This window comes from Coturnix japonica, chromosome 29 (genome assembly GCF_054131305.1).
Source record: "Coturnix japonica strain WE chromosome 29, WE-NBRP24, whole genome shotgun sequence".
Classification (NCBI taxonomy): domain Eukaryota; kingdom Metazoa; phylum Chordata; class Aves; order Galliformes; family Phasianidae; genus Coturnix; species Coturnix japonica.
In genome coordinates, this window is record NC_140691.1 from 43,969 (window position 1) to 54,744 (window position 10,776).

Sequence of the window (10,776 nt, forward strand, 5' to 3'; positions counted from 1 at the left end):
TGGCCTTTCAGCCAACCCGTAAGTGCTGGTGACAGGCTGTGAGCATCTCCTTGCTCTCTGAGGACTGACAGAAAGAAACCAGAGGAGGGGAAGCAGCCCGGCAGGAAGAAGGGTGTCCCGTGCTCAGCCCCTTGAGTTGGCCTCTCTTCCCTGAGGGCTCTTTCAGCTTCTGATGGATGCACCGTGTGTTGCTGTTTGCCCTGGGAAGCCCAGCTGCACGCTGGCAGCCGTGGCCTGTGCATCAGCCTCCCCTTGAGGCCCAAGGAGTTGTTTGTTTTTATGTATTCACTATTGGTGTGGCATTTTGTTGTTTTGTTCTGCTTTGAGATCAAGGGGTAATTTAACACCGTTGGAAGTCATTGGGGTTCAGGAGTAGCACATGTAGAATTTTGATCATGCAGCAAGTTGTGATTTCTACTGTGTTAAAGAACTGGCACACACATATACGCCTGCAGCCGGAGCTTGATTGACTCTCGTCAATACGGCCTTCCAAAGCCCGGCCCTGGGGAGTTGTCCAAAAATTTTCCAACCTTTTGTATTACCTAAGTTTATTTTAAGCAGACAAGGAGGAGTAATCTCTTAAAGGCTTTTTTAAAGGCATTGGACTAGGTTTTGATTATCACGTCTCAGGAAGCTTCTGCATTCCACCTAGTGCTAATGTGATACATCAAGAGCAGATGACACAAGAGATTCAGGCCTTGCTGCCAGTCTTTTACGAATCAGAACTTTGTTTCATGTTGCCAGATATTGTGGTTTCCTTTTCAGGGGATTCCTTTGCTGTATAATAAGAAGGCCGAGGGCATCCTGGCCTGCATGGGAAACAGTGTTGCCAGCAGGAGCAGAGAGGTGATTGTCCCCCTGTTCTCAGCACTGATGAGGCCGCAGCTCGAGTGCTGTGTTCAGTTTTGGGCCCCTCAGTGCAAGAAAGACATCGAGGCCCTGGAACGCGTTCAGAGGAGGGCAACAAAGCTGGTGAGGGGTCTGGAGCACAGGCCGTATGAGGAGCGGCTGAGGGAGCTGGGATTGTTCAGCCTGGAGAAGAGGAGGCTCAGGGGAGACCTCATTGCTCTCTCTAACTTCCTGAAGGGAGGCTGTAGTGAGCTGGGGCTCGGCCTCTTCTCTCGTGTCATTAATGATAGGACCAGAGGGAATGGCTTCAAGCTGCGACAGGGGAGATTCAGGCTGGACACTACGAGGTATTACTGCTCAGAAAGGGTGGCCAGGCACTGGAATGGACACAGGGAGGTGGTGAAGGGAAGGGGACGAGGGCGAGGAAGGAAGGAAGGGAAGGGGAAGGTAAAGGAAGGAAAGCGAGAGGAAAGACACGAAATGAGACGTGAATTTTGGGTCCTTTTCCGGCAGCCGCCCCCCCCCAACAGGCCCCAGCCCGGCCTGAGCCACGTGACAGTGCCAGTGCCAGTGACAGGAAGTGCTTCCTGCAGGCGGCGGAGAGCACTTCCGGGCCATGGCGGCATGGCGGCCATGAGCGGGGCCGGGAGGAGCGGGCTCTGTGCTGCGAACGGGGTCGGGCCTCGGGGCGGGGGCACGGAGGGGCTGTCGGGGGAGGAGCTCGCGGCGCTGCCGGCACCCAGAGGCGGCTCCCGGGCGGCTCCACGGTCTCGCTGTGCTGCGGAGTCACCCGGCCGGCCCCAAAAGCCTGGAGGCAGAGCCTGAGCCGGCCCCGGCCCGGATCGTGTGGTGCGGCTCCGGCCGTGCTGGGCTGTGCGGCAGGAAGATGACTTGCGGAATCAAACTCTATAACCCAAAGATGGGTTCTAAAGCAGGTATGTTTATTCCAGCGTTGCGCAGCGCCGGGTGCAAGCGGGAGAGCTCCACCAAACTTGCACACCGTAAGGAGAAAAGTGTGTTACAGATATAGGTTAAGCTAATACGTAATCAATAGTCTCCTCCTCAGTTTGATTACATATTCATTACATTCCCTAGGACCCCGTTCCCCGCGACCCTTGCCGTTGTTTTGGGGTGAAATTCTTCTTCTGTTTTCTTCTTGGTGTTATCTGCTGGTATCGTTCTCCCATGTCAGCATCATCTTGCCCGGGGGTATCTAATCCTTCTTCTTGTCAGAGGTCTCCGGACAATTTCTTCTTATCTTTATTGCCCTCTTCTCTGGTTTTATTTTGACTAAGTGTCTGTAATTCCCCCTATCCCTGCACTTTTAAATGTAAATATCTGCAGTTACCCTTTGTCTCGGATTCTGTGAAGTTCCCCTTTCCCTTTCTATAGCAAAGTGTTACCTTGCCTCCATTTCAGTCTTTGGGTCCCCAGGGAGGCTCTCCCTGGGGGTGTCCCGATTCGAAGGCAGGATTCAATCCCGCCGCAGCCCGTCCATGGCAGGCAAACGCTTCTCTCCTCTGCTCTTGGGACTCAGCAGTGCCAGGGGTTTCACAGCGCGCGTGTTGCAGTGGCTGGCAGCCTCCGTGTGTTTCTCTATTGCATACAGGATCCCATGGTGGAGCCGCGTCAGAAGCAGACGTTGGTGTCTTGTGGCAGGAGCAAGGGCAGTGGAAGCGCTGCCCAGGGCAGGGCGGTGGTGACTGCCATGAGAGCGGAGGTCTGATGCCATCTGCGAGGGATGGGATTTGCATCCGGTGGCTTTTCCGTTGCAGAATGTCCAGCAGCAGAGCGTGAGTGGCCGTGAAATGAAGCTGGGCCCCAGGAGAGCCGCCTGGAGCTGCGTCACGAGCTTCGTGCGTGGCCAGCGCAAGGTAGGTGTGCCTTACTGTAAGCGTGCGCTGAAGCAGTGTTGGTTAAGCACGGCTCACTCCTCTGTCTGCAACAGATGGGCTTTCTGCGCGCTTTATTGCTGTGGCCGTAGAATTCCCTCTTTCTTACCATCTGATCTGTGAAGGCTTTTGTGTGGGAAGGTTTTGAGGAATGAGGGAGTAGAAATTGCTTTAGTCACGAGTCATCTGGAAAGGTTTCACAGAAACGGTGACATTTGCAGAAGGAACGTATTGGCATTGGCAGTTGTGCCAAATACTCACTGGGATGGAGAGGAGGGAGTACCTGCAGAAGACCGTTCTCTTCTGGTTTTGAGGAAGCCGGGCAGAGCTCAGATTGCAGCTTAAGCAATGTTCTTTTGTCACACTCTGTGTCCTGTGTTGCGTTCTCTCCTTTCGATTCCAGTTCTCCTGACAGGTTAGGCTTGAATTCAGCATAATATCTGCTTCTCCCTGGGTTCAGGTTCTTTGGGTCTCCTGCCTGCTTTTCTCCCTTTTCTTAATGGAGAGTGGAGTTTCTACCACAGAGCAAAGTTTCGTGATTGACAGAAACAAATATGGAACATATTAGATGAACACAGCTCTGCATTTTTTTCTTCCTCCGAACAGCAAGGGACTCCTGTGCTCTCATTAATATCATCAGTGAGTAGATGCTGCCTTCTGCTGGAGCCTAAAATGCTTTCTGCAGTTGAGTGGTTGGAAACATAGGGTTTTAACTTAAAATTGTTTGCGCAGGGTGAAGGTTGGGAATACAATTAGAATACAGTTACACAGTGCTCTATCCCCAGCACTTTCCATCATTTTTCTTAACACAGCTTACGGTTCATTTCAAAACAAACTAACAAAGATGAACTTGGGTTAGCGTAGCCTGTTTTAAATGATCCTTCTGTGTCTTTTCCAGGCTGGTAGCAGAATGGAGACTTTCCCGAGGCACTGAGGAACAGACACAAGCTTCTTTTGAAGGCTTCAATGAAATTCTGCCCCAGCAGTATCTGTGGTCTTTTGATGCTAAGGAGCTGGACGTAAAGGATTCTTTGACTATTGCCAGATCCAGGCTGCTACAGGTATGTCACGGTTTAAACTAAAAATCCACCTGCGTCCGTGACAGGGACTGTGGGCCCAGCAGGGGCCCTAGGCCGAAAGGAAAAAAAGTTAATTAGGAAAAGAAAACAGCAGCAACAATCTAAGGAGGCACACTTATTTACTAAATTACTATATCGAAATACAGGATAACACAGTATAATACAATATAATTGAAAATTGAGCTAACGAATCAAGCAAAATAGGAGAGAGAATGAGTCCCGAAACCGAGAGGCCTACTGTAAATCTAGGCGAAACGGTGAAGGCTCCCACACACTCCCCTGAACGCCAGAACTCGAAAGACGTCAGTCTAGCCTGCGACAGAGTTAATATAGTGTCCAGGTCCCGTGACCTCGTGTTGTTCTCTGGGAGATGTAGTCTTCTTCTGTAAGTTGCAGATTCAGTAAAACTATTCATGCTTTATATGATGTTATGATGTGGAATACTGATAGCAAAATTACAAAATTATTAAACCATGACAAGGTAATACTTGCATTTCAGTCAGTGTCTGAAGAGCAAAGTTCATTAAGGCTGGCGGTTCTGTTTTCAGGATGTGTGAGAGAAGCCTTATGTATCAGTTAGTATTTGGTTACTGTGTTGGTCTTCACTTTCTTCTTTGCAACCAATTTACACGTTTCTAACGTTAAGATTCTGCCAGCATAAATTTTTTGGCTAACAGTGTTTTTGTAGTCCTTGACAATGTGATTTGCGTGTGTCTAAAGAGTGAGCAACTAGAAAGCAAGGGAGCAAAGAACCAAATATCAGCGGATGGTCAAATTACTGAGTGGAGCAGGTTTTAGCTGCTTTTGGGTTCTCCAAGTTATACTCTACAGCAAAACATCGTATTTCTAGCACAGAATGGTACGGTTAGGTAAAGACAAAGTACGTTGTTAGTTTGAATGTCTAAATACAAATGTTTTCATGAGTGGTATTTCTCTTTTGTGGCCTCTCCACATTTTCTTTGTGAGCGGATGTTATTATTTGCTATGAAAGTTTGAGAGTTTAATATTAAAAACGAGTGTAGTGTGATTGCAGGTGCTTTTAAGTACAGTAGTATTTCAGTACAATAGTCTTGCTGTAGAAGCAAAGTAGTAGGTTGTAGTTTCAATGATTCCATGTGGGTGCCCAGCCCAAAGTGGGGATTCCCTTATGAAAGGAGGGGGAGGGTGAAGGAGGCCGAGGGCCCTTTTCTCGGGGCCAGCTCTCTGTGCCCTCTTGCTGGCCGGAGAGAAGGGCTGCCCGCTGGACACAGGGAGTGCCTTGTAGCTCCCGTGCCGTGCCCTGCCCTCCAGCCCCCTCCTCATCCTATGCGGAACACCACTCCCAGCAGCACAGGTGCCATTTTGGAATCTTCCCCATGTCACAGCTGTCACCTTGGTTGCTGCGGCTCCACCCGACTCACTCACCTCTGAGAGTGCTGGGCAGGTAGCAGCCATGTCCAGCACGAAGCGAGGGCGAGAGGAATGTAGTGAGGATTTAAGTGGGAGAAGGAGCTGGGGGCCCCAGAACCGAAGAGGAGGAGGGTGCCCGCCATAACCATCAAATGGAGGAGGGGGAAAGGAGCCCGTTTCCATCATGCCTGGACCAGCCCTGTGACCACCACCCATGTGGAGCCGATGGAGGTGGATCCCCCTCCGGAGGAACCGATGGAGGTGGATCCCCCTCCAGAGGAGCCCATGGACGTGGATCCGCCCGCGGCATAGCTGGCCTGGCACCACACCACCGTGGTCATGGTCATGACCGTTGGCATGGTCACAGCTTCACCATCGCTGGTCCAGGCACTCGGCTCCTTTCCTGCTGCGTGGCCCCTGCCCCCAGCATGAGCTGGGTGGCATTATTTAACATCTTCTTCTCCTCCACCTCGTTGCTCCTCCGGTTCTGTGGGCCCCCAGTTCCTTCTTCCCCCTGTTGTAGTTAGGTGTTTGCTCTGTTCTTTGTTTTGATGGTTGTGTTAGGTTAGTGTTAGTGTTCAGTTTAGTTTTAGCGTTAGGGATAGGTTCCTGTTTGTTCTTTAGAGTTAGGCATAGGTTCCTGTTTGTTCTTTAGGGTTAGGTATAGGTTTCTGTTGTTATTTTAGAGTTAGGCATAGGTTAGTGTTCGTACTTACAGTCAGGCATTGGCTGCTACACTCAAGTAAAAGTAACCGCTGCTCCTGGGTAAGCACACAGTGTTGCCATCAGGGCTCAAGCTCAGGCAGCCAGCTGACCGGGGCAGAATTTGTGTTAGACGCTGCTCAGTGACAACACCCAGAACAAAGTAGCAAGGATGTGAAGTGCAGGAGACTACTTGCGCTTAGCACATTCTGTCTGCTGTAACAGCATTACTCAAAGATTTCTAATCAGGCCAAGATCTTTGTGATGCAGCAGTTTGTTCATTACTGCCATCATGGGCGCACAACCCTACTGGCGAGGAATGGAAGGCCCTATATGCTGGCCCGACCCTACCCGCAGGGAGGTGTGCTCCCTCCCCTGGGCACGGGTCAGGGACATTGCTGGGAGACTTCCCAGTCTGATCTGCCCTTCTGTCTACTATCCCCTGCTGATAGTTCAGGCTGGCAGTGAAGAAGTTAGTAAAAAAAGCCTGAAGGCTATCAAAGATGATTTCAGGGGACTGGGGCGGGTAATCGAAGGAACAGGTGTGCGGGTGGTTATTGCATCTGTACTTTCAGTGGCAGGGAGGGATACTGAGTTGGACCTAAAAACCCACCTCTTAAACAAATGGTTAAAGAGTCGGTGCAGACATAGGAGTCTTGGTGTTTTTCACCATGGGGCAATTTATTTGGCTCCTGGCATGACAGCTACAGACGGAAGCGGCCTGTCTCAAAGGGGTAAGAGGGTTCTAGCTGAGGAACTGTCAGGACCCCACCAAAAACCTGCACCCTGACTTGTAAAATGGTTACACAGATATAGGTACACCTCATACATAGTCAATGATGTAAGGAAGGACACTGGACACACCTTCGTTGGCTCCACAGCCGCAGTCCAACACGGCGGCCAGGCCCGTCGATCCATTCCTTTGCTTGCTGCCAGTTCCCACAGGGAGTCCTCACTCAGACACCTGAAACAACAACGCACACAAACACATCAGGCAAACAACAGACACGCACACAAACACAAAACGCCCTCCTCGGATCCCGCCACTCACCCTTCCTTTGCCAACTTCTCTCGCTCACCTTCAGGGCAGTGCCAGCCCCTTCAACCCGATCACAGAATCACAGAATGACCCGGGTTGGAAGGGACCTCAAGGATCATGAAGCACCAACCCCCGCCTGGCTGCGGGGCTGTGGCAGCCGGTGTGGCTGGGTGCAGCACGTGGGCATGTGGGAGGGCCTGCAGCAGGGATGTGGGGTGTAATCAGAGTGACTGGAATTCCAATTCAGTCAGAGGTCTTAATTGTAGGTAAGGGTTGAATCCGCCGAGGTGCCGCACAAGGAGAGGCGCTGGGTGCGACTATGGAAAGCAGAGCTTGTGTGTCCCAGGAGGCAGGCGTAGTCAGGTCCCCTTTGGAGCCTGCCGTTGTTGGTGCTCAGCTCAGGAGCCCCATCAGGAGCTGCTGCGTGCTGCGTCTGTGTCACGGACTTATCTAGATCAATATGATTGACTGATCAATCTATGATCTCCAGATGATGTTATGATGTGAAATACCAATAGAAAAAAATACAAAACCACAACAGTATGGCAGCCCAAAAAGATTCCCTTGTGGAAGAAGGGGGAGGGTGAAGGAGGGTGAAGGAGGCCGAGGGCCCTTTACTTGGGGCCGGCTCGTCTGTGCCCTCTTGCTGGCCAGAGAGAAGGGCTGCCCGCTGGGCACAGGGAGCACCTTGTAGCTCCCGTACCATGCCCTGCCCTCCAGCCCCCTCCTCATCCTATGTGGAACTCCAGTGCCAGCAGTGCGGCCGCCATTTTAGAACCCTCTCCATGTCACCATGGTCACCGTTGCCGCATGCCTCTGACAGTTGTGGCAGTTAACAGCCATGCCTGCTGCAAAGAGGGCGAGGGTTGAAGTTTCTGGTGGGAGGATGGAGCTGGGGGCCCTAGGAGTCAGAAGGAGGAGGGGGCCCGCCATGACCATCAGGCAGAGGAGGGGTAAGAGAGCCATTATCCATCATGCCTGGACCAGCCCTGTGACCACCACCCATGTGGAGCCTATGGAGGTGGATCCCCCTCCGGAGGAACCGATGGAGGTGGATCCCCCTCCGGAGGAACCGATGGAGGTGGATCCCCCTCCGGAGGAACCGATGGAGGTGGATCCCCCTCCAGAGGAGCCCATGGACGTGGATCCGCCCGCGGCATAGCTGGCCTGGCACCACACCACCGTGCCAGGCCCCGCGTTGGCATGGTCACAGCTTCACCATCACTGGTCCAGGCACTCGGCTCCTTTCCTGCTGCGCGGCCCCTGCCCCCAGCATTAGCTGGGTGGCATTATTTAACATCTTCTGCTCCTCCACCTTGTTGCTCCTCTGGTTCTGTGGGCCCCCAGTTCCATCTTCCCCCTGTTAGGTTAGGTGTTTGTTATGTTCTTTTTTGTTGATGGTAGTGTTAAGTTAGTGTTAGTGTTAGTGTTCAGTTTAGTTTTAGTGTTAGGGATAGGTTCCTGTTCGTTTTTTAGAGTTAGGCATAGGTTCCTGTTTGTTCTTTAGGGTTAGTTATAGGTTTTTGTTGTTATTTTAGAGTTAGGTATAGGTTTTTGTTGTTATTTTAGAGTTAGGTATAGGTTTCTGTTGTTATTTTAGAGTTAGGCATAGGTTAGTGTTCGTACTTGCAGTCAGGCATTGGCTGTTACACTCAAGTAAAAGTAACCGCTGCTCCTTGGGTAAGCATGCAGCTGGTTGCTCACCCCGAGCAATGAGTGCGACTGCCCTGACAGTTTGATGACATCTGCGATGAACTGAATTTCCCTCTTGGGACTTTTCCTTTGCAGAACATGGAGGAGCAGAGCGTGAGTGGGCTGAGAAATGGAGCTGGGACTCAGGAGAGCAACACGTGGCTGTGTCCCAGAGCTCCCAAAGTGTGGCCATTGCAAGGTAGGAGTGCCTTACCGAAAGCGTTGTTCAAGCACAGCTCCTGGCACTGTCTGCAACAGATCCGCTCTCTGCGTGCTTTCTTTCAGTCGCTGGTGTTGTGCAGCACAGCCACGGCACGGCCCTCAGTGCGTACGCGAGGAGCGTGGAAAGGTAGGTGGTGAATTTTCATCTTGCTAACGCTAGGATTAGGAATGGTGAGCATTCCTAAAAGAGTGGCCACAAAGGTGTGATCTGCCTCGGGGAGAAGTTGATTCTCGCCTCTTCAGCTTTTCCCTTCTTTTCTGTCCACCTGTCCTTTCCAGCTCCTCCTCCCCTCAGCTGCAAGTGGGGCAGTGCTCGAGTGTGAGGACTCTTCCTTGGCATGCGGTAACAGACAATGCAGATGTGACTTTTGTGTCCTTCCTTGTTCTTGGGTTCGTAGCCCAGGGATATCTTGCGAGCAGCTCTCTAAGTCAGACTGTGCTGGCAGCGTGCGTGAGTGAAATAGTGCCTCTTTTTTCCCTCTTGCAGCAAGCTTGCCGAGGCAAGGCAAGCGCTACTCAGCTGAGGAAGAAAGCCGAGAAGGAAAGCAGAAAGCAACGATGAGGGCTTGAGCAAGAAGCTACAAAGGACAGCAGAACCACCTGCAACGCTTCCTCGGAGGTGGCACCAAGAGCTGCTGACTCAACAGCCCAGTTTACTGGCACAGCCGTGCTTTCCCTGTCATGGACGGTGGAGATGATGGAAGTGAACTGGACAGGAAGGACTTGTGCTGCGTTAGAAGCAATGAGGGCTTCACATAGGCAGGACTTGGTGTATGGCAAGAGCTGGAGACGCTGCGTTCCTTCAGGGTGTGTCTCTTGAGGTCCAGGCCTGGTGTAGGGTTAGGTTGAAATAGGGCTGGCTGGGACTGGAGAGGGAGGAGGTGACGTAGCCCCGGGGTTTGGCTTCTCCTTGGGTCTGACTGGAGGCTGAGTGACTGATTGCTAAGCGGCAATCCTGGGCACTGGGGTTTCATTTTGGGGTGTGGGCGGGGCAATAAATAGAAGCCAAATCTTCTTGTACGCAATAAAATTGAAGCGAACTTTCTAAACCTGGTGCTGCCTCTTTCAGTAGCTGGTCAGAACGTCCCTCGCTCGGGCTGGCAATCGCAGGGCGATGAAGCGGTCGGCTTCACGTCTCTCCCTTGACATGGTGCAGTGCAGGTTTTCCCCCGTTTCCTTGTTGGTCTTCCCAACCTGTGGCCTTTCAGCCAACCCGTAAGTGCTGGTGACAGGCTGTGAGCATCTCCTTGCTCTCTGAGGACTGACAGAAAGAAACCAGAGGAGGGGAAGCAGCCCGGCAGGAAGAAGGGTGTCCCGTGCTCAGCCCCTTGAGTTGGCCTCTCTTCCCTGAGGGCCCTTTCAGCTTCTGATGGATGCACCGTGTGTTGCTGTTTGCCCTGGGAAGCCCAGCTGCACGCTGGCAGCCGTGGCCTGTGCATCAGCCTCCCCTTGAGGCCCAAGGAGTTGTTTGTTTTTATGTATTCACTATTGGTGTGGCATTTTGTTGTTTTGTTCTGCTTAGAGATCAAGGGGTAATTTAACACCGTTGGAAGTCATTGGGGTTCAGGAGTAGCACATGTAGAATTTTGATCATGCAGCAAGTTGTGATTTCTACTGTGTTAAAGAACTGGCACACACATATACGCCTGCAGCCGGAGCTTGATTGACTCTCGTCAATACGGCCTTCCAAAGCCCGGCCCTGGGGAGTTGTCCAAAAATTTTCCAACCTTTTGTATTACCTAAGTTTATTTTAAACAGACAAGGAGGAGTAATCTCTTAAAGGCTTTTTTAAAGGCATTGGACCAGGTTTTGATTATCACGTCTCAGGAAGCTTCTGCATTCCACCTAGTGCTAATGTGATACATCAAGAGCAGATGACACAAGAGATTCAGGCCTTGCTGCCAGTCTTTTA

At 51.6% G+C, this 10,776-nt stretch overlaps 1 protein-coding gene across 10 annotated transcripts; it reads left to right on the forward strand.

The window, feature by feature from the left end:
• Positions 1–541: 541 nt before the first annotated feature.
• LOC146755847 (uncharacterized) lies at positions 542–9,913 on the forward strand. Of its 10 annotated transcripts, none has more exons than XR_014937863.1 (7): positions 542–1,784; positions 2,459–2,723; positions 3,640–3,802; positions 8,739–8,841; positions 8,928–8,991; positions 9,144–9,254; positions 9,352–9,913. XR_014937863.1 is itself a non-coding variant. In XM_085525171.1 (7 exons), the coding sequence occupies exons 4-7, from the start codon at positions 8,742–8,744 to the stop codon at positions 9,386–9,388; spliced, it is 312 nt and encodes a 103-aa protein (XP_085381297.1). In that variant the 5' UTR covers positions 1,451–1,784; positions 2,459–2,723; positions 3,640–3,802; positions 8,739–8,741; the 3' UTR covers positions 9,389–9,913. The 10 variants fall into 10 exon arrangements, 4 of the variants coding, with proteins under 4 accessions (XP_085381297.1, XP_085381299.1, XP_085381298.1 ...); XR_014937861.1 differs by having other exon boundaries at positions 9,144–9,207; XR_014937864.1 differs by having other exon boundaries at positions 2,625–2,723.
• Positions 9,914–10,776: the final 863 nt, after the last annotated feature.